The 24,325-nt window shown below is 31.9% G+C and overlaps 1 protein-coding gene across 1 annotated transcript in view; it reads left to right on the top strand.

Moving 5' to 3' along the window:
* LOC126880337 (uncharacterized) overlaps nt 1–24,325 on the top strand; it is a 63,536-nt gene that overhangs the window by 9,413 nt on the left and 29,798 nt on the right. Inside the window, exon 2 of the mRNA XM_050644139.1 lies at nt 20,153–20,249. Within this exon, the coding sequence (XP_050500096.1) occupies nt 20,153–20,249 (97 nt within the window). The remainder of the gene's footprint in view (nt 1–20,152; nt 20,250–24,325) is intronic.

Raw genomic sequence — 24,325 nt, 5'->3', positions numbered from 1 at the left:
ATGTTCTACATGAAATTTAAAACAAAATATGTTCGATACATAATTGTTATAAAATCAACGGTTCCAGAGTTACAGAGGGTGAAATGTCGAAGTTTTCGATACTTTTTATATTTTTTGGGCAATATTTATGATATAACTATACCAAAAACCCAGATATCCAAAGTGAAAGTTATCCTCCAACACCAAATTGTTCTATATGGTCCACATAATGTTCAGAAAAAAGTCACACCATTTTGAGCGTCGGGTTTGGGGGGGAGAGGGGAGAGAAATCGGTAAATATAAAAAGTATCGAAAACCTCCACTTTTCACCCTCCGTAACTCTGGAACCGTTGATTTTATAACAATTATGTATCGAACCTTTTTTGTTTTAAATTTTATGTAGAATATTTTTCTATAGAACATTCCTTACGCTAAAGCATAGTTTTAGAAATATTGACGAAAAACGTAAAAAAAACTACTAATTTACCGACTTCTCCCCCATCTCCCCCCCAAACCGGACGCTCAAAATGGTGTAACTTTTTACTGAACAATATGTGGACCATATAGAACAATTTGTTGTTGAAGGAAAACTTTTACTTTGGATGTCTGGGTTAGGCCTTTTTTTTGGACCAATTATACTATACTACCTCCGTAACTTTGGAACCGTTCGTTTTGGAAGGGTTATGCATAGGGCCTTTTTTATTTCAAATTTAATGTAGAACAATTTTGTGTAGAAGGTTGTTCATGCTAAACCGCTTAGTTTTAGAAATATTGACGAAAAACGTAAAAAACTACGAATTTGCAGATTTCTCCCCCCCTCTCCCCCCCCCCCAAACCCGACGCTCAAAATGGTGTGACTTTTTTCTGAACGTGGACTATATAGAACAATTTGATGTTGGAGGATAACTTTCACTTTGGATGTCTGGGTTTGGGTCTAACTATACCATACTACATATTTATAGTTTGCATGACATTAAATCAAACACAAAACAATCTGATACGTCTTCCGGTTTTATATAATGTAAGGCCAAAAGTATGTTTGAGCCTACTTCAGAATCATTTGTACAGTTGAGTTCGCGAGTCTTTACCCGTGCGTCATTATTACCTGGCGAGATACAACACATACTTTTTATCTAGCATCATTCTCTTCCACGCATGAATCTAATGACAAACCAGCTGCCGCATGCTATTAAGTAAAAACACATGTTATTTTTATGAACGATTTAGACTCAGTGCATTGAAAAGAGACAGATACAAAGAAAGACGATTGGGAATGTTTTCACATATTATTTTAAGTACAATTTCTGACGTTTTGGTTTGTTTACTTTTGTGGCCGTCAGTTTGTTGAACTTGTTGGTGTTATTTTGTCGAATTTTTGCATTTTGAAGTTTTCTATAATATATCATGTTGTTTTCACAACTAATTTTATACTGGAATTAGAAATTTTATGATAAATAAGTTTATGTTATTCTACGATAAATTTTGATAACGTACAAGGTATGCTTGTGTTAAATGTTCCGTCAAAGTGAATAAAATAACAAAAAGAAAATATGTCATTGAATTTTTTTTACAAATTGTTTATTCATTTATTAATCAATGATAATAAAATAATTTATTAAGCTACTTCGAATGTAGCTGAAATTATGCACCAAAATTTTAAAGCAAAACTTAAATTTGACATTCTATTCATTTGATAACGTCAAATTCTATACTGTAACCCGTGATCGATATAATACCCACTTTATGTCACTTGCTATTGCGTTTAGTAAATTTCTGACTTATTTCGTATGCTTTAAATGATGACGCACGTGTAAAGACTCGCGGACTCAACTGTATATTCTGATGTTAAATCAAGAGACTGAATTTTCTATATCAAGTTTGGTGTACTTAGGTGAAATCTTCAATCATGTATTTAAGTGTTTGGACACATTTGAATGATTGCATTAGCCTTTTCAAAATCTACAAAAACTTTACTAGGATTAAACTCAATTTCGAGAGCTTTAAAAATTTCTGATTTTAACAAATAGAAAAGATTGTTTTAAGTTTCTGTTTTTTTTTTTGTTTGACAGTAAACAGTATAATAAAGAAATATAATGCCCATTAATTGGCCCATGAATAGTGAATAATTGCAAATAATATGTGGTACGGTAATTGTGCCATACATATAATATACGAGAGGGGCAAAATTATGGAATAAATTAATTTTCTCTAAAACGGACGATTTTGGAGAAAAACCCCGAAGCAGGTCGATTTTTATTTTTAAGTTACAATTTTTTGGCCTCTATTTTCATAGTAGTAACGTCATCTAACTGTGCGTGATCACGTAATCAATGATTTTTTTAAATAGGAATAGGGGTCATGTGGTAGCTTATTTGAAAGGGTGTTATATTCTCTATTCAGTAATATAAACATTAACGTAATTATTGATTGATTGATGACGTCACTAATATGAAATATAGATATGCCAAAAAATTGTGATTTAAAAATAAAAATCGACGTGGTTCGGGGTTTTTTGTCCAAAATCGTCCATTTTAGAGCTAATGAATATATTCCATAATTTTGCCCCTCTCTGTATAAAATTCAATGTTGCTAAAAATCTTATATTTGTTTCACATTCACAACTAAATACAGTTATCTTACTTTTGACACAGTTTATGAAGAGAAAATTTTCCTCCTTGGTTGTTTTTTGAGCACAGCTCTTCACAAATTCTTGAACCTCATCAATATTGGAAGGAACTCGACCAGGCATCATTTTCGTCGCTAATTATATATATTTTTTCTTATGTAACAGACATCAATCGTAGTAATTGTTTCACACAAATTAGCTGTAAGCTCTTGGCAAATGATTTTTGGCGGTTTTTCAGTATATTCTCTTCGGCTTTACGTTTACAAGAGTTAGAAACAATTTTTCGATCTATCTTCTGCAGATCTGGTTCATGATTATGTTGTAGGCTACTTCTAGTTATTGTAAAATTTGCCCCAATGGTATTCAATTTCGCACTAAAAGTTATTTTATTGCCTCCAGAACACTTCTTCACTTTCTAAAACTTTCACCTTATAAAAAATAAAATTTTCAAATACCGCGATTACTTTCTATTAAAAGTATTAAACATGCCATTTTTGTCAAAATTCCAATTATGACTAAAAATAAAATACTATAAAATTAATTAATTAATTATTATAGGTACCTACTGTAATTTTATAGTAGATAAATAATTTTAGTGGAGTCAATGAAGGTTTTCACCTCCGATTTCGTTGAACCTCAATCGATTTTCATGAAAATTGGTAAGTATGTAGAGGATACCTCAAGAAACAAAGGTGACATGGTGCCAACTTGCGCATTTACCCTGGGGGGGGGGGGGATGCCACCCCTTCTCGGGGGTGGAAATTATTTTATTAAAAATAATACCACTAATCGATAGAGGGACAAATTATAAGTAAAATTTGTTATATAAAGTTATTCCAGTAAATTAATAGTTTTTGAGTTATTAAAGATCAAAAGTTTTGATTTTTCCTGAAAAAAATCCATGTTTTAAAGCAGTTTTTCATAAATAACTCAAAAACCATAAGTTTCTTGAAAAAAGTTGTTATTAACAAAATCGAAGATAATATAAAAATAAATAAGCTCCTTATTCGAAAAACCCTTTATTACATATACAAAGTGAGTTATATGCAATTGAATGTATATTTTTTTTCGCGAGTACTCAAATCTTAGTATTCAAGCTTAAATAACAGGAAAACGATGCACTTTGTTAAATACAGATACTAAACATTTTAATAAAGTACTTAAAGGTAACTATCAAAAAGCTATATAAGAAGTCGATAGCATCAAAATTAAGCAAGTTATGATGGAAATATAAGGACCCTTTCAGATTTTTTAGGGAAGAATGAAAAATGAAACATACGTCATTTCCACAAAAATTAAAATTTATAGTAACCCATTTAAAACTTTATTTATTTTAACATGAGTAATAATTTCAACAATTTTGACCGGTTTAGAATGCATACTTTTGAAAAAAAAATACGATTAAAAAAAATTGGAATTTTTAAAATTTTCGTGAATTTCATATTCTTTTGATAATAACTCCAAAAATACTCGATATACTTAAAAAATAGTAGAGAACAAAATTTTAGTTTTAACTTTATTTAAGCTTTTTCTTTTTTTAATATATTTTTATGACAAAAAATAACCGAGATAGAAACATTTAAAACCTAAATTTTACTGCGAGAACCATGTAACCGGGGCCCTTTCCCCTTGTATTTAAAAAAAAATAAAAGATTTAGAAAATTATATTTAATACAGTGTTATAGACCTTTTACTTAGCTCTGTAATGGTTTTTGGATAAATCTCATATTTCAAAAATTAACTGAGTTATTTTAAAAAACCAATAACATTTTCTTTGAAAAAATTTTATAGCGGAGATTTTGTATGTATACAGGTTGTGGGAAGTCCAATTAGTCGTATGTTGTAGGACATACGAAAAAAGTTTATTTAGGTGAGATTGGGGCATAGATAATATCAGAATTTAAATACATTTCCAAATATACAGGGCCACCCATATTGACAGGGTGAAACAAAATTATCTTTTGTTTAATGGAACACCCTGTATATTTTTACATTTTTGGATTCTCCTCTATGTTTTATTTCTTAAAATATCAGGTTTTGTGATGTTATACGAAGTAGTTTAAAAGATAGTTACGTTTTTATTTTCAAATTTAATAGCCATATTCACCCCCTGTATAATTGTAGTGATTTGACATCAGAAAATCAATTTATGTTCAAGTGATTTTTAATATAATACATTTATATTGTAATATATTTATATTTATATATTTATAATTATATATTATATTTATATTTATATATTATAATATATTTATATATTTATAAGTGATTTTTAATTATTGTTAAAAATTATTAATCTAGCAAAACGTTTAATTTTAGCTAATACAGGGTTGGTCGAAACTGAATGAGTGTTTTCTCAAAGTTTGAGAGTATGAGTTTTCTCAAACGGAGCAGCCTGTAATGCCTGTAATGAGCATTGTAATGAAATGCTATTGTATGGCACTTTATTATTTCCCACCCTGCCAGTGAGAATTGAATTTATTTTTGAAATCCCTAACTTTATGTCTTTAATTATTTTAAATATTGTAAACGATTAAAAAACAATCGAATTAAATTGAAATGAATAACCAGTGTATATCTTCCACATTTACTTCATATTTAACGTAGCCTGTACCATAACATTGCACAGATTATTATCCCTGTATAGCAACGATATACCATGAATGTGAATTCATACTTGAGAAATGTCCTATATCCAGTCTCACAAAAAAAAGGGATTCCTCAGACATAATATATATGCAGACAAAATCAGCCAAAGTGATTTGCGATATCTAATTAAAGGCCCTACCAAGTTGGTTTTGTTGAATATAGCATGAAAGCACGACGATACTTTAGTGATAAGCGTATTTTTCGTAGTAGCTATAGTATGTTGTTTTATATTATGTATTACCTATATTAAATTAGTTTTAGTATGTTTCGTTTATCTAAAAAAATATAAAACAAACAAAAATTCTGTTTTTCTTGTAGTTGTTTTTTCGTATAGATATTTTTTTATATTGTAGTAAATTGAATTTAGTTTTAGTATGTTCCGTTTGTTTGTAGAATTATATTTAATTAGATTTGCTTTAATTACTAAAATAAATAAATTTTCAATTATATTTTATATATTTGTGGAAAAGGAAACCTAGCATCAGCGGCCACATTTCTATAACGGCCAATTGTTTTCTATTTTTAGTGGCCGTTATTATCAGGTTTTACTGTACCAATAATATTTTATTAAATTATGAAATATTATTTAAATAAAAAAATGTATAAACTTGATAAAAGAAAGTTTGCTTAGAATTTACTCCTCTATCTAATTATGGGGTTATTTTTATTAAAATAGTGTTCACCCATGAGAAGGGGTAACATCCACCCCCAGGATAAAAGCGCAAGTTGGTACCAAATCATTTTTGTTTCTTGAGGTATCCTCTAACTACTTACCAATTTTCATGAGAATTGATGGAGGTTCAACGAAATCAGGGGTGAAAACCTTCAGTGACTGCCTTTTTGGAAATATAAAAGAATAATTTTTTCCGCAAATCGCCAGAAAATTTTGACATTCCTGTCAAAATTTCTTGAAGAAAAAGTCAGGACTTCCTTACTGTAAGGAAATATCATTTCCTTACTGTAAGGAAATGATATTTCCGTACAGTTGTTAGTGTTCTACATAAATGATAGAAAACACATTGCTATTAAAATCTTGTAAATTACCTTAATCATTAAATTTTCTTTATCTGGAGCTTCCTGGATAAATTTTTCAATTTCTTCCTTCGTTAAAATCTTAGATTTCTTTGCCCTATAACCTTGAGCTTGCCGTTTCAATAAAGAACGAAGTTTTGAGTATGTAGATATATCTACATTGTGTTTAAGTGCAAGGGTTGACTTCAGCATTGAATAATTGGCCCATAATGTTGAAGATTTCATCTTTAAACAAAGGTCTAGGAAGTATGCCATTACAACATTTTCTGAGAAAGAACTCGTATTTTTACTCATGCGATAATCCATAAAACGTCTGTATGCATTTTCGTACTTTTCTCTTGATTTATTTGGCAATAATTCTAATGAAGCAGTATTCACTGCCTCAACCAGCTCTGGAGGAGTCCCAGGAATGGAAATTTCATCATCACTTATCATTTTACTTTCGAGAACACCAGCAATTAAATTTATAAGCGTCAACAATTCAACCTCAATACGTTTCCATAGTAACCCAAGTAATTTTATTAGGAATTTCAAAGCACCATTTATTTGGGAATAAAATTATCGCGTTTTTTTTTAAATCAATCAATATCTGTCGAATTTTAAACGATTTGCGGAAAAATAGTATGTTTACCTCGTAGGAAAAGCCACATTCCTGGACTCTGTGTTGCTAAGTCTCGGCTTGCGCCTCGACTTAGCAATCTTCACAGTCGTCCAGGAATGTTAAGCTTTTCCTACTCGGTAAACAATGTACTATTTTCGTGATTGTCGATTTGCTAATTTTCTGATTTTTGGTTGCTATAAGGTTTGAAAAATTAATAAAAATTATAAATCATGCACATAAATGTAAAAAAATATTTTTTCTACGAGCGTGCAAAAATGTCTACTTTCGCGCATGCATTTTAGTTTAGAAAGTTCCACTTTTCCGCACGCGTGTTACTTTTCCGCACGCGTGTTACTTTTCCGCACGCGTGTTACTTTTCCGCACGCGGTTTTTACTTTTCCGCACGCGTGTTAATTTAGATATGTTAATATGGCCTTAAAGTAATTATAATACATGCAATAAACTAATATTTAGATATTATTTACTAATTTATTTCAAATATATCTTTTTGTGTTCCTGTTTTAATGAAATTAACGCGACAATTCGATGAAATAAAATTATTTTGACATAATATTCGAAAGTCAAATCGGTAGACAATAACAGTCGTTTTGAATCATCGTCATGAAAACCAAGATCGTCGTCATGCTAACTAATTATATTGAAAGTTTGGTTTTGACAACCTTGTCAAAGAATTAATTTGTGTATGTATTTTCATATTTAATTAATTGATTAAGAATTGGTAGTTTTTTAAAGACTCTTAGAAAAATTATTGTTCCTAACTCTTGCAGAAAGTCTCTTTTCCGCACTCGACTGCTTGCCGAACTCCCGCTTCGCGTCGTTCGGCAAACTGCAGTCGCGTGCGGAAAATAATGACTTTCTGCACTTGTTAGGAAAATAACTATATTTTACTTAATTAAACGAGATTGCTTGAGCCAGAATGCTGAAATCTGCATTTTTATCATTAAAAAAAAGGTGGATTTCACCCCTAAAATGCAGAAAGCGCAACTTGGTGCCATATCACTTTTGTTTTTTGAGGTATCCTTTAACTAATCAACAATTTTCATGAAAATCGATGAAGGTTCAAAGAAATTGGGTGAAAACATTCAGTGACTACACTTTCAGAAATATAGAAGAATAAGGTTTTCGTGATTTTCCACTTGTTAATTTTCAGATTTTTCGTTACTATAAGGTTTTAACAATTAAAAAAAATGTAATTCATGCACATAAATATAAAACAAATATTTATTTTTCTTAATTAAAGATTACTTGCGCCATAATGCGGAAATCTGCATTTTTTACAATTTAAAAAGTAGGGGTGTATTGCACCCCTAAAATGCAAAAGCGCAAGTTGATGATATATATTTTTTATTGTTTGAGGTATCCTCTAACTACTTACCGATTTTCATGAAAATCGATGAAGGTTCAACGAAATAGGAAGTGAAAACTTACAGTGACTGCACTTTAAGAAACCTAAAAAATAATTTTTAAAACAGGGGTGTATTTCACCACTAAAATGCAAAAAGCGCAAGTTGGCACTATGTCACCTTTGTTCCTTGAGGTATCCTTTAACTACTCACCAATTTTTATGAAAATCGATGGAGGTTCAACGAAATCTGAGGTAATAACTCATATCCACCTTCATTGACTCCACTAAATGCCTTTTAGTAAAATCTACCTGAAACAACCATTTCAGTTTTGGTGAGGAAAATACCTGTCGGATTATGACATACCCTTCCAAACTCAGGTATAAGATTATTTTGGTGAGGAAATTACACCCGCCGATCAAAATGTAATTCCGTACAGGTTGAAATAAATTTTTTATCAGACTTTAGGTTAAAACAAAAAATATTTTCAAGTAAAAAATGGGTAATTTTTGCACAAAATTTCCTTTTTTAACTGCTGCGGTAATTCATGTTTTTATTAAGGTTTTCACAATTTTGTTCTGCAAAGCCGAAGAAACAATATTTTATATGTATAAGATTTACTAAATTAAATTTGACCATTCATTTATTTAAATAATTGTAAATCAAAAACAAGTTTCCATAAAATCATTATTTTCATTATTAATCAACACTATAAAACATTTTGTTTTGTAGAAAAAGTTGCACGGTAGTATCAGTATAAAGTATAAAAAAATTGGTTGATAAATATTGAGTAGTTTATGAAATATTTAATTTGTTTGTATTTTTGCTTTTATGTATATTTTCGATAAATGCATTGACAAATCAAAATTTTTATTAAACTCCCCTCCAAAATGGCGTTGTAAAATTGTTATAATTTATTTAAAATTTGTCTTTTTTTAATAACATCGCCGGGATTAAAATATATGAAGGGCACAGGCGAAAAACCCCGTTAGTCAATTTTTTCATGAAATGGGCTGATGACTCTATCGAGTGGCTTCAAACGAATAGTTCTTAAACATTTATTAGCTTTTGTACAAAACACCGTCAATCTACTAAAAATCCACGTTAGAAAATATGAGGTACTGGGGAAAAACCCCGTCAGTCATGGCGCGTGTATGGAAGAACCCCGTGAGTCAGAAAATGATGACGAATACGCTGACGACCCCCTAATTGATGATGACGAGAATTGACTTCAGACCGTTTTTTTAATAGTTTGTTAGGTTTTACTCTGGTTTTTTACTGCAAAAATATTAACAAAATTGTCAATAAATTAATTAAAATTTTTCTATACGTTTATTATTTATTTTTGACGAGAATTGACTTCAGACCGTTTTTTTAATAGTTTGTTAGGTTTTACTATGGTTTTTTACTGCAAAAATATTAACAAAATGGTCAATAAATTAATTACAATGTTTTCTATAAGTTTGTTGTTTATTTTTACTGCAACAATATTAACAAAATTGTCAATTAATTAATTAAAATTTTTTCTATACGTTTATTGTTTATTTTTGACGAGAATTGACTTCAGACCGTTTTTTAATAGTTTTAGGTTTTACTCTGGTTTTTTAATGCAAAAATATTAACAAAATTGTCAATAAATTAATTAAAATGTTTTCTATACGTTTATTGTTTATTTTTTAGCCTCCAGAATTGAAAAAACTTAAATGGCTGTTTTCTCGAAATTTACTTTTTTTGACTGACGGGGTTTTCCCCTGTGCCCTTCATATAAATTGGTTTTGCGATATTCGCGTTCCTGGTAATTTTTGACACATTTATAAAAGAAACAAATTTTTCTAGAACCGTTTTTTGCCGAGATAGCTTTTTTACGTTTAAAAAATCGTAATTTGTTTATTTATCAATATTAACATTTAAAAGTGCGTAAGTACATCTATCAACCCTACTACCCAACAATGCCATTTATACATAGAGTAAGAATTGTAGAATGTTATAAAAAATATTGATTTTAGTAGCGACCTTAAATGAAAACTTTTTGCCTGAAAATTGGCCGAGAAGTTGTTTGAAATATGTCCGTTAATAACGGGCCAAATTCAATGTTTTTTTTTTTTAATTTGGGGTAGCATATCAAAATCTACATGACCCTTTTTACAATAACTATTCATTAATTTGTTATATACAATTTTTTCTCGAATATTGTGATAAATAAAAGCTGGCACCAAAGATAACCATAAAAAAATATTCGAACAAACTTTTATTTTAAAAATTTAACAAAATTAATATTTTGTTAAAGAAACATAAAAACTTTATTTTTTGTACAAATCATTGGCAAAAACTCGCAAAGTTAATGTGAATACAAAAAAAAAATATATAAAAAATGGAGGACCACCTCTATATAAATATATATGTATATAATTGAATAAAAATTAAGAAATATATGTATAGGTATTACACAAATACGAGTGTATTACCTGTTATAAAGCTTATAAAATTAAATGTAAAACACATATACAGGGTGTCCAGAAACTCTACCCACAAACGAAGACAGGAGATTCCTCAGATAATTTTAAGACAATTTAACCCAATTCACCTAGTCCGAAAATGCTTCCTAAGGGAGCTAGAGCTCTTTGAAGATGGCGTCATGTAATTAGTTTTTCTTAAATACCTCCAGAACGCTTCTATTTAGAAAAACGAAAATTCGTATGCATATTTACTTTCCAGAAATGAATCGATTCAATCCATTGCGAATTTCTAGTACCGGTCATAGGTGTCCGTTTTGGGTAGGGCAACGGTTATTTTATCGCATAACTTTTTTGTCTTCAACTTTTAAGCATTTCTGATACTGGATTATTAAATTGTGAGGTATTCTAGTACTAAAAGGTACTCTTACTTTAAGTTACTATTTAGAAATATGAAAACTGGTACATTTATTTATATTCCAGAGAATAATCGATTTCATTAATGGCGAATTTCTTGAAACGGTCATAGGCGTCCGTTTTGGGTAGGTCAACAGTTATTTTATAGCATAACTTTATTGTCTTTAATTTTTTTAAGTATTTTTGACACTAGATTATTCAATTATGAGATATTCGAGTAGTATAAGTTACTCTTACTTTAAGTTGGTAAAATACATCGTTTTTTTTAAATTTTTTTCAATTTTTTTTTCAAATTCCCAAAACTAAAAACTTTCAAATCGATTTTTCTAGAAAACCTTGTGTCCTACCGACTTAAAGTAAGAGTACCTTTTAGTACTAGAATACCTCACAATTTATTAATCCAGTATCAAAAATGCTTAAAAGTTGAAGACAAAAAAGTTATGCGATAAAATAACCGTTGCCCTACCCAAAACGGACGCCTATGACCGGTACTAGAAATTTGCAATGGACGGAATCGATTCATTTTTGGAAAGTAAATATGTATACAAATTTTCGTTTTTCTAGATGGAAGCGTTCTGGAGGTACGTAAGAAAAACTAATTACATGGCGCCATCTTCAAAGAGCTCTAGCTCCCTTAGGAAGCATTTTCGGACTAGGTGAATTGGGTTATATTGTCCTAAAATTATCTGAGGAATCTCCTGTCTTTGTTTGTCGGTAGAGTTTCTGGACACCCTGTATATTTTATTATTATACAAAGAAACAAGTTATTATGTTTTTTTTTAACAAATTTTTAATGCTAATTTAGTAGATATTATTTTGTTAAATCTTTTAAATCTTTTAAATTTTTAATACTATTTTGAGGTTATCTTTTGTGACAATTTTTATTTAAGTATCACATCAAGAGATATTTTTTTTTAAATGGTTTATAACAAATTGATGAATATATATTGCAAAAAGATTCATTCAGATGCTATTATGTTTATATGCTACCCTAAACTAAAAAAAAAACATTGAAATTGGCCCATTATTAACGAAGATATTGCAAACAGCTTCTGCACCACTCTACATACAAAAAGTTTTCATTTAAGGTCGCTACGAAAATTATTATTTTTTAAAACATTCTACAATTTTTACTTTATGTATAAATGGCATTTTTGAGTAGTAGGGTTGATAGATGCACTTTTAAATGATTTTTTAATAATGATTGTGAATTGTGCCGCAAATTCCTCGGTAGAATGCAGTAGGATGTGGTTACCCATACTAAAGGAGAAAGTCAATAGAAAGAAAATATCACGATTAGTAAGTCAATAACATATCGAGTTAGAACATATTTTATATTTTAGTATTATTTATATATCTATGTATTATTATATTATTAATATTATTTATAATTTAACATAAGATATGTATATTAAGGTCAGAATTGGGTATTAGTTTTGAGAGTAAACTAAATGTAAGACCTAATACTTACGATGTCGGGAGAGTATCACTAGGTTTTTTCCTGGGTTTCCCTCCTGATTCACTATGGAATCTCTAACACGAGAATTTTACTGTCACCGTGGCATGTTGTTATCTTTTTAAAGACAGATCACATGCTATGATTTTTTTGTGACGGATATTCTTGAGTTGGGGTTGATTTCATGTAATCTAATGAACTATCTTTCAGTAAAGTCGTCCCAGGAACGCAACTTATAAATATTGGCAATATCATTTTAAAGTCTTCTACTTTACAATGTAAAATATATATCTGAATTGCCGATATAAATGAGTCAGATTAAATAAATTATTAGAAGAATTTTTTACTAAGCAACAACATTTTTGTTTGATTTATTAATATTTTGTATTTTGACAACGGCAACCGATTTGGACGTTGAAACGTTAATAAAATACTTTTTTTAGTAAAATTGTGGCTTATTTCCAATTTAAAATAGTTGATTAGAAAAATGCCACAATAGCTTCAGAACAACATTAAACAAGATATCAGCGACAGGCCAATTTGTTTATCCTTGTTTAACTTATTGTGATTTCTATGGAGATTGAGATGGAGTATAGGGAACAAGAAGAAGAAGAACAGGCTGGCTTCCGCGCTGGCAAGACTTGCACAGATAATGTGTTCTGCCTAAAACAATTAATTGAAAAAAAAATCAGCAACCAATCAAGAGACCCATCTCATGTTTGTTGACCTCCGTAAAGCATACGACAGCGTTCCTGTGACTAAATTGTGGAAATCACTACAAAAAACTAACATCAGCTACACTCTAGTCAAAGCCTTAAAAAATCTATATGAAAATTCTACATCACAAGTAAAAATTGGCGACACACTATCTAAAAAGTTCATAGTTAACAAGGGTCTGCGCCAGGGCTGCTGTATTTCACCAACTTTGTTCAAGATATATGTTGCAAAAGCACTAAACCAGTGGAAACGTAAATGCCACGGTATGGGTATAGACCTCGGAGAGGTTTGTTTATATACCTTACAATTTGCTGATAACCAAGTCATCATAGCTAATGATAAAGACGACCTACAGTATATGACAAGAAAATTAAAGGAGGAATATGAACAGTGGGGCTTGGAAATTAATGTGGAAAAAACTAAATACCTACCCATAGGAGCTGAACTATCCAATATCGAACTAGAGGATAATGAACAAATCACATCCTGTAGTGAATACACTTACCTGGGAGTAATCTTCGATAGAACGGGAAAAGACGATGAGGAAATAAAGAAAAGGGTAACACAAGCTAGAAGAACAATTGGCTGTCTAAATGGGATACTTTGGAGCTCCGAAATAGGAATACAGTGAAAATACAATATCTATGAAACACTTATTAAAAGCAGCCTACTTTACGGAGCAGAAACTTGGAGAATAACCGAGAACAACAGGAAAAAAGTAGAAGCTGTAGAAATGGATGTGTTTAAAAGATTGTTAGGTATATCCCGTAGGGAAAGAGTTCGAAATAAGGAAGTAAGACGACGAATTGGAATAGATGGTTACTTAACAACAGACATTGAGAGGAAACAGTTGATTTGGTATGGTCGTGTCCAAAGAATGGAAGACACAAGATTGCCCAAAAAGATCATGCAGTGGGTACCATCAAACCGCAAAAAACAAGGAAGAGCCAAAAAGACATGAAAAGAAGGGGTAACCAAAGCAATGAGTCGATTTTTGGACGACCAAGTGATTTTGCATTAGAAAGATATTAGAAACGAAAAAAATAGGTTTTACATTTTAGCAACAAAGTGCCCACCAAAATCTATTCTAGAAGTCCTTTTCCAATCTATTTACTCCACTATTAGAGACGGCCAATGGGATGATAGAAGGACGTGGAAGTTAGGCATCGGACAACGTCGAAAGGCGTTCTAAAACCGATATATACATACAATTTCTATGGACAAGCGGCTTAATTTTGCGACACTAGTTTCTGTGCATAAAAAAGAGACCTGGTATAAAAAGTAATTCGTGAATAATTTCATGCATGGGAAAAGTTAGAGTGGAAGTACTATATCACAAAACCCTATATTTTTTGAAAGAAGGCATCAAGAAGAATCCAAAAGTGTTGAAATATACAGGGTATTCCATTTAAAAAAAAAACGTAACTTTGTGTCACCCTGTCAATACGGGTGGCCCTCTATATTTGAAAATATTTTAAGTTATGGTACTGTTTATACCGTAACTTTACATAAATAACTTTTTTTCGTATCTCTTACGACAAACGAGTAATTGAACTTTGTCACACTAATGCCCCACCGTGTATGTCCGCAAATGCTTCGTTTCCGAGATACGGAATATTAAATTTTTTATTACAAACTGACGATTTGTTTATTGCTCTAAAACCGGTTGAGATATGCAAATGAAATTTGGTAGGTTTTAAGAGATAGTTATTGCGCACTTTTTGACATGCAATTAGAAATTTTATATTTTGCATTAGCGCGCATGCGGGTCATATTACCCGTCATATTACCCGTATGCACGCCAATGGTCAATATAAAATTATTAATTGTATGTCAAAAAATTCGCAATAACTATCTCCTTAAACCAACCAGATTTATTTGTGCATATCTCAACCGGTTTTAGAGCAATAAATAAATCGTCAGTTTGTAAGAAATAATTCAACATCCCGTATCACTGAAACGAAGCATTTGAGGACATTATGTTTATAAAGCAAACGGTCATTATTCTTTCATGCAGAATTACCCCTTAAAGTTTGTTGCACTTATTTAGAAACTACCACGTACTGAAACTTAGAACATAGCTAGTTGTTTAAGTAGGTACCTAACTTTTTTATTAGCTAACATAAGCGAATGAATCAAAAAACAGAATGTTAAGAAAATCTGAGGCTATAGTTGGGTTTTAATTTCAGCATTTTATAAATGCTAGAACATTCCACAGGGTGTTGCGAACTTTAAGAAAAAAACACAGTTTGATTGGTCCACCCGGTATACAATGAAAATTTACCTGTTTAGGAACAATATAACTACAGCGATATTGATAAAGAATAAGGCTATATCATATTAAACAAATCACTTAAATCGGCCAACAGATTTAAAACATTCAAGACATTAAAAATAACCAATTTTGTGGGCCGCCCTTTTCTCTGACGTGCAGTATAGTTTTAGCACGATCAAAGAACACTCTGACCCAAAAAGAAAATTTGGGATTGGTAGTTGAAATTGTCTATTATAATATAAGAAAAGTTTACAATTCTACATCCCCTCCATTTTAAAAAAATGGAGGGGAATTCCGCCTTCTCGGGGGTGAAAAACATACATTCAAAATAAGTCTGGAATTGGATAAAATGACTAATTCTAAGCAACTTTTGTTCTATAGAGTTTGTTCTTTAAGTCAAATCTTTTCGAGTTATTTGCGAGTGAACGTGTTTATTTTTAACAAAAAAAAAACATGATTTTGGACGGTTTTTGGCAAGTAACTCAAAAAGTAAGTATCTTATCGAAAAAAAAAAAATTCTTAGCAAAAATAAAGCTTATAAAAAGTGAAAAAATGGTGTAGAAGCAAAGTTGTAGCTTATGAAAAGTAGGTTCTTCTTCATCAAAATCCAAATCGAATATTTCAACGTGAAATAACCAAAAAATGGAGCACTTTTCGGAGAAAACTCGTTACAACTTTTTTAAAGTGTTTAAAAATGGTTTATTTTTATTTTTTAAAAAAACTTAACATTAAAATTAAGTGAGTTACGCTCAAAATATTGTTGGCCCCTTTTATTTTTTGGTAAAAAGAATCGCGAAATCACCCCCTAATTAGCATCCCAAATAAATTTAATCGTTACCGCTTCACAAGTTACTTTTCTTATGTATTCCTTTTATATGATCTGCAAGTTTCATCATATTCAAAGTGCTTATTTTTGAAAAGGATGTAGTTAAAATGGCTTGAACGAGTACCTAACTAATCACGAGTTTATGCCAATTTTGAACAGCCATAGCATAACCAATTTTTGTCTAACAAGCAAACAAAAAATCCAAAATATTCAGAAAAACAAAACGTACATTTTATTACTCTTTGAGATTTTTGGTATTAGTAATAATTTTTAAGTTATTTTGAAAAAAAGTTAATTTTTTCAAAATTAAAAAAAAGTGTTTATTTTAAAACCAATTTTTTTTTTCAAAAATGTGCACATTGAACCAATGAAACTTATACATCATATAAAAAATACATAAGTAAAGTATCTTGTAAAGCGGTAAGTAAGGATTAATTTTATTTGGGATGCTAATTGGGGGGTGATTTTCGCGATTTTTTTACCAAAAAATAAAAAAGACCAACAATATTTTGAGTGTAACTCACTTACTTTTAATGTTAAATGTTTTTTAGAAAAACAAAATTAAACCCTTTTTTAAACACTTTAAAAAAGTTATAATGAGTTTTCCCCGAAAAGTACTCCGTTTTTGGTTATTGCACGTTGAAATATTCGACTTGGAATTTGATGAATAAGGACCTATTTTTCATTAGCTACAACTCTGCTTCTAGTGGGTCTACAGACTTCATGCATACACCATTTTTTTCACTTTTTTATAAGCTATATTTTTGCTGAGAATATTTTTTTTCGATAAGATACTTACTTTTTGAGTTATTTTCGAAAAACCGTCCAAAAATATGTTTTTTTGTTGTTAAAAATGTACATACTCACTCGCAAATAACTCGAAAAGTATTGACTTAGTTAAAAAACTCTATGGAACAAAATTTGCGTAGAATATGCCATTTTATCCAATTCCGGACTTATTTTGAATGTATATTTTTTCACCCCGAGAAAATATTTTTCACCCCGTATTTCCCAATTTTTGGAAAATTGTAAACTTTTTCTTATATAATAATAGACACTTTCAACTACCTATTTCCAAATTTTCATTCTTCCTTTATTTTTTTTGAGGTTTCCGGAAAATTGTGTGTTCTTTGATCGGGCTATTTCTCATGTAGGGATGGCGGTTGTTGACAAAACACCGGTTTTCGGTTATACGGTCATTCGGTCAAAAAAACCGGTTATTCTAAAAACCGGAGTTCGGTTTTTTAAATCAATAGACAATACCAATTAAATTGCAATATTACTTTTATATGCACTTTAGTTTGCGATACTCCATTAGGATCGGTATCAATATTATCGATAAAGGATTATATGTATGAAAATGTATGAAAATATGTACATAACATGTAAAGATTTTTTAAAATATATGTAAGCATTCGTCGAAAATATGTAATAAATAAATTAAAGCAATAATTATACAAAATGAGTTTAACCTTTTGTACCAATGTCGCCTTTTACTTTTTGGCATTCCTTCTGAAAATTTTTAATTAGTTCCACAGAATCAACTAGAAGTTGCGACTCCTTTTCTAGTAACGTAATTGTTTCCGGAAAAAACTATAATTCGTTTTAATAAATATCAGACTTTTATGCACCTCTTTATTATCGAAAACAGCTTTTGATGATATGACAGCCTGTGAAGAGTCTGATATGTCGTTTAGTACGTCCTTTATTCTATCATAATTTTCAGTGCAAAATATAGCTGCACTTAGCCAAGTCCCCCATCGAGTTAATACAGGTTGGGGAGGTAGCGGTACATCGCGAAGCCTCTATTTGTATAATTTAACTTGCAAAGGAGCCTTAAGGAACACCTTCTTTACATTGCTAATTAATTCGTTCACAAGAAGAAATTGAGCTCTGATAATCTCTGCAACTCTGTTAATTCCATGAGCTAAACAAGTCATATGAAAAAGATTCTGATAAAATATTTTTAAATTTTGCCCAACCTTAACCATACATGGGGAGCATCCGAGAATAAAATCACTAATTTATTTAATGGAATGGCATCTGGCAAAAAGAAGTTTGTCAAAGTGTCTTGAATGCATCGTGTAACGCTCAAATTGTTGGCTTTTACAAGCTGTTTTGAAGGTATTAAAAATGAGTTTCCTGGACTATGTTCCTCTAGTGCGCCAATTAGCAAAAGACTTTCTCTTATCTTTATCTTGATAATTATCATGAGTTTTGTACTCTATATTTACAGTCATCTACAATTTTGCCCCACTTATAAAAACAGTCAATCTATACTAGTCAAATCCGTGTTTATAGTCCAGCCGATAATAGGTTTTTAAAGAATAATATAAGCTATATAAGCCTTATAGATGCTTTTATATCAGCTTATACAATTTCTCTGTCAATATATGAGGACCCCCATATAATATCATATTATATTATGGATCACATAATATATAAAACAACTTCCGCATTTTCCTTTGAATTCATTATTTTTTTCAGAGGTAACTTATCCGGTTTTTCACCGGTTATTACTTTAAAAGGAAAAACCGGTTAAAACCGAAACAAAAAAACAACCTGAAAAACCGATTATTGAGGAGTAAAAAAACCGGTTTTAGGTTATAACCGGTAGGTATTTCCCATCCCTATTCTCATGACTTTTGATGTAAAACAGGAAAGCGGGGATTTAACAGTTTAGGATTTCTTATTTAGTTTCCTAGGGCCCGTTTGACGATTCACCACTCAGTATAATAATATGTAGGTACTTATGGTAGGGGAGCAAAGTATGCTAAATGTGCAGTCACTCGAGCGCTTTGGGGGCCTATTGGGTTGTGATTATTAGGTCATAAAACCAAAAAAATTAAGTAATATTTTCCATTTTAGTGGGCGCTTTCCATTTTTTAATTTAATTTTCCATTTCCAACAATCGTTTTTTCCGATTATAGCGCCATCTATCCATAAATCTAAAAAATGTTTCGAAAAAAAGTTGCTTAATTTTACGCAAAGAATCCAAATCTGCAATAAAAATGGGGGCTCCCATTTAAGATTTTAAAGTAACCCCCCACCCCACCTCCGTGGGGGTCGTATTTGGTACCGTTCGATAGATTTTTCAAAAATATTGAATAAGTGTATTTTGCAGTTTTTCGATCTGATGTTTATTTTGCGAAATATCGCGGGCATTGTATTTAAAATTTTAAATTTACCCCCCACCTCTCTCCGTGGGGATCATGTTTGGTATCTTTCGATAGATTTTTGAAAAATATTGAACACCTACGTTTAAGTTTTTTGATCTGACGTTCATTTCGCGAAATATTCGCTTTTTTTTGTGAAACTTTTTGACTCACCCATTTCCGTACTCATATCGACAGATTTTTTAAATTTACACTCTTTTGCATGTACAGCTGGTTCCTAAAAAAACTGATACGACTCTTAGTAAGATTTGCTCATTTTGAGCAGTGTATGATTGGTCTAACATTATATTATATTTATTATGACAGACAAATAATAAAATAAACAAACAAACAGCCATTTTTGATGTTGTACTTAACTTACCTTATCTTAATCTGACAATTTCGAGTATTTTTAAGGATAGATTTTTTTTCGGGCCGCCCTGAACGAACTCCTCTGTGTTAAGAGCCAATATATGGTAGAGGTACGTGCAGGGTACCACGTTTCTCCCCATATGATAATCTGACGCGCTCGAGTAACTGCAAAAATCCCCGCTTGGGCTCGCCTACCATTATAACGATTTATATTTTTAATATACTTTTAGTGATGTAGATGCATTAAATTTGTTTATAAAATGGCGCTGTGTTTCATTCATATTTACTGGAGCTTTGGCCTGCGGGGGAGAAGTAATATGTGTTTTGGTAAGTACCTATATTACATATTTATTGGCATTAACGTTTGATAAATTTATTTTAAACATTAAAACGTTTATTGAGACATTACTTTATCATTTAAGACAGTAACCGTTTAAATTTCGTTTTAATATTTTAATTTATTTGCTTCTACTTATCCGTTACCGTATAGTCAAGCCTTGTTTTCATTAGTAGAGTTACCGGTCGACTAATCTATGCAAGTACGTACTAACTATCCCTCCATGTCTACCAATCAAAACGTAATCGGTCGAGTAGAGAGTCGACTGGTGTCAGTGCCGGCGCTAGTATTTTTGCCCGCCTGCAAAACTAGCACAGGCGCGCCCCCCACACACATACACACAGATATTCGTACAACCCCAGCCTCGAAGACATTATGTGTGTTCTAATGGAACAGTGAGACCCACATGTCCGAAGATTAAACCGGCCACACTACGTAACCTGGAGTGGTTCCTATTTGACCGCCCATAACCTGGAGTGGTATCTATCTGACCACCAAGCTATACCACCATCCCTCCCCATCGCAGTACATAACGAATGAGGAGGTACTTTGTAATGAACGTTACCTTGGATGCCCTGGGTAATGGGACATCCTCTGTATTACCACATGTTAAACCACCTGATTTTAGGGGTAGCTAGAAAAGCTTTTCTCCCTATTAATGACTTGATTTTGGACTTGTGTCCTAAAAATGTGAGTTCCGGGCAGCGAGGCACCGACTTAAGTCTGTGTCTCGTTATCCGCAAATGTCACCGGTAAATAAAGTTCGGTTACAGTTTTATTAGACCCCTCAGCTGACAAAACAACTTCATTTTAACTTTTTTAAGAAATTCGCTAAGAAAACTAAGATTTTTTTTATCATTTCTTCTTTTTCGGCTTTTCTTTTTCAATTTGTGCCCCAGATAATTTCTTGAATCCATTTTTATTTAACTAAATAAAAATAATAACTTTAAAACCTCAAGATTATGCTTCTGCAGTAATGTGAAACCGTAATTTAATATTAGTACTGAGTACTTAACAAATATAATTTTATATTAATTGAATGCAAAACTGGATTCTTTATCTGCAGGGTACAACTGACAAACTATTCTGTATCATAATCACATGAAATAATACTAAATCTAAAGAGCTCTAAACTAAATTTTATGTAAAATGTTTATTTTAAATATAATGTTTTATGGGATTAATACTTAACTTGATACCTATTAATAGGTACATAAACACTTAAATTAGACAGGCGGTCAGAAAACAGTATCACAGTCTTGTTTATTTTATTAGAAATCATTAATTTCCTTTCATAACTGCTGATACAAAACTAACAACTTGCAAGAAATTTGAAGAAAATAAGCAAAGTATTATCATTAAGCGCAAAGTTGTTTGGTATCTTTGACCAATAAATTATATTACCATTAATTAAATTACATTACCGAGTATAGGCGGTATAACCTTAACATCTCGCACGAAGTAAATGTTGCGTTGCCACCTCCAGGACCACTACCCCCTGAGGCTTGTCTTGCAGCTACAGTCGGCAGCCCCGGCACCAGACTCGGGTGCGGAATGCGGAAGGCCAATAACCTACCCATCTTAAATTTAATATTATTACTGAAACTTTGGTAGAAACAAACCGAACGGATCAAATGTTGACGACTTTGGCATCACCGAAAACACGGACACGATTTGGTTGCTGGAATGTTAAAAATCTGTATGAGATTTTTCAACTGGCTCAAGCAGTAAAAGAATTAAACAGATAATATAATTTAAGCTTTATTGGTCTATCGGAAGTAAGATGGTTGGGCAATGGTGAACACCATACCCAAACAGGAGAACTTCTATTATATAGTGGTAAAGAAAATAGAAGTCACGAGAGTGGAGTGGGTCTTCTACTCAGCAAACAAGCCAAAAAAAGCCACATTTCACGGAAACCCATTAATGACAGAATTATGACTGCCAGATTTTATACCAGATACCGTAAGATAACAGTTATTCAGTGCTATGCTCCTACGAACACATCTCTCCACGAAGATAAAAACATTTTCTACGAACAACTAGAACAAACAACCCAACAAGTAAACAAAGGCGACATCCTAATAGTGATGGGCGATATGAACGCTAAAGTTGGAGAACACAATATTAATTTAGAAACCGTAATGGGAAAACATGGCCTGTAAGTGATGATTGAAAATGGAGAGCGCTTTACAAATTTTTGCTCCAATCATCGTTTAGTAATTGGTGGAATCATCTTCCCAAATAAAAATATTCACAAGGTAACATGGACTGCACCTGGTCGTACAAGAGAAAATCAAATAGACCACATCGCCATATCAAAAAGATGGAGATCGTCTCTTCTTGATGTACGTAATAAAAGGGGAGAAGACATCGCAAGTGACCTTCTTCTTCTTATGGTGCCTATCCGTTACGGATGTTGGACACTAGCATGGCTATTGTGACTTTGTTGACTGCTGCCCTGAAATGTCCGGTAGTGGTTAAGTTAAACCATTTTCGCAGGTTATGCAGCCAGGATATTCTTCTTCGTCCTGGACCTCTTTTCCCATGCACTTTATCTTGAAGTATGGTCCGAAGTAGGTCATATCGTTGTTCATTGCGCATTATATGGCCCAGGTATTCCAGTTTGCGACGTTTTATGGTTACGACTAGTTCGCGCTCTTTACCCATTCTATGTAGAACTTCTTCGTTGGTAACTTTGTCTATCCAGGAAATCCTCAACATGCGTCTATAGCACCACCTCTCAAATGCTTCGAGTCTCTTCAGTGATGCTTCAGTTAAGGTCCATGACTCCACGTCATATAAAAGAACGGAGAATACGTAGCCTTTTAGTAAAGGAACTCTTATTTCCAATTTTATATCGTAGCTGTTAAAAATTTTTTTCATCTTGACGAAAGCTGATCTTTCCTTCTCGATCCTTATCTTAATTTCCGTCGATTGGTCCCACTGTTCATTTAAGTTTGCACCCAAATAACGCAAGTGACCACCATCTCTTAATTGGCACCATTAAAATCAAGATGACAAAAAACAAAATCACAAGAACCACCAACAGACCCACGTATAATCTAAACAAATTAAAAACGCTCCCAGGAAAATACAAGTTTAGAGAGGAGCTTTAAGTAAAAACAAGAGAACGTCAAGTAAATAGCTGGGAAGATTTGGCAGATGTTATGTCAGAAATAGCTGCAAGACAAACTGGGTAAAAAAGAGAAAGATAAAAAGGAATGGATATCAGATGAAACTTGGAATCTTATCGAGAAAAGAAAACAACGAAAAAAAGATATCTTGCAAGTAAGAACTGTAGAAGGAAGAACGATCCGACAACAAGAATATGAAACACTAAACAAAGCAGTTAAAAGGAATGCAAGAAGAGACAAAATAAGGTGGGCTGAATAACTAGCAAAACCAGCAGAAACAGATGCACAACACAACAGGACTAGAGAGCCGTACCAAATTACTAGACGATTAACAAAAATGGGCCCAACTGTTCGAACATTGTAAGATCCAAGACATTACTTACTACAACGGATGACCAAGTAGAGAGATGGAGAGAACACTTTCAGGAGATGCTAGGCACGCCCAGGGATAACGCAGATGAAATTGTCGAAAACCCGCAGAATATAGACTTGCATATATCTTGCGAGTCCACTTCCAAAACGGAGATAATAACAGAGATCAAATCTCTGAGAAATAACAGATCCCTGGTAATCCATAATACTGCTGCCGAATTACTTGAAACTGACCCGCATCTAACCGCTGAACTTTTGCGTCCCATACTCCGAGAGCTGTGGGAAACAAACCGCATTCCAGCGGGCTGGTAAAAAGGCAACATTATTAAGCTTCCAAAAAAAGGGCAACCTCACACTGTGCAAAAATTGGAGAGGAATAACCTTGCTTACCGTCATAAATAAAATTTTTACGATCATCATCTGATAAAAGATTAACAAACAGTGTTGAATTTCGAGATAATCAAGCAGGTTTTAGACCAGGATCTTCCTGCATAGACCACATTAATAATTTGAGGGTAATAATGGAACAATCGGTTGAATGAAACACCTCTATACAT

The sequence above is a fragment of the Diabrotica virgifera genome, chromosome 2, assembly GCF_917563875.1.
Source record: "Diabrotica virgifera virgifera chromosome 2, PGI_DIABVI_V3a".
In the NCBI taxonomy this organism is placed as follows: Eukaryota; Metazoa; Arthropoda; class Insecta; order Coleoptera; family Chrysomelidae; genus Diabrotica; species Diabrotica virgifera.
The sequence above is the reverse complement of the archived record's forward strand: the minus strand, read 5'-3'. Positions and strand labels throughout refer to the sequence as shown.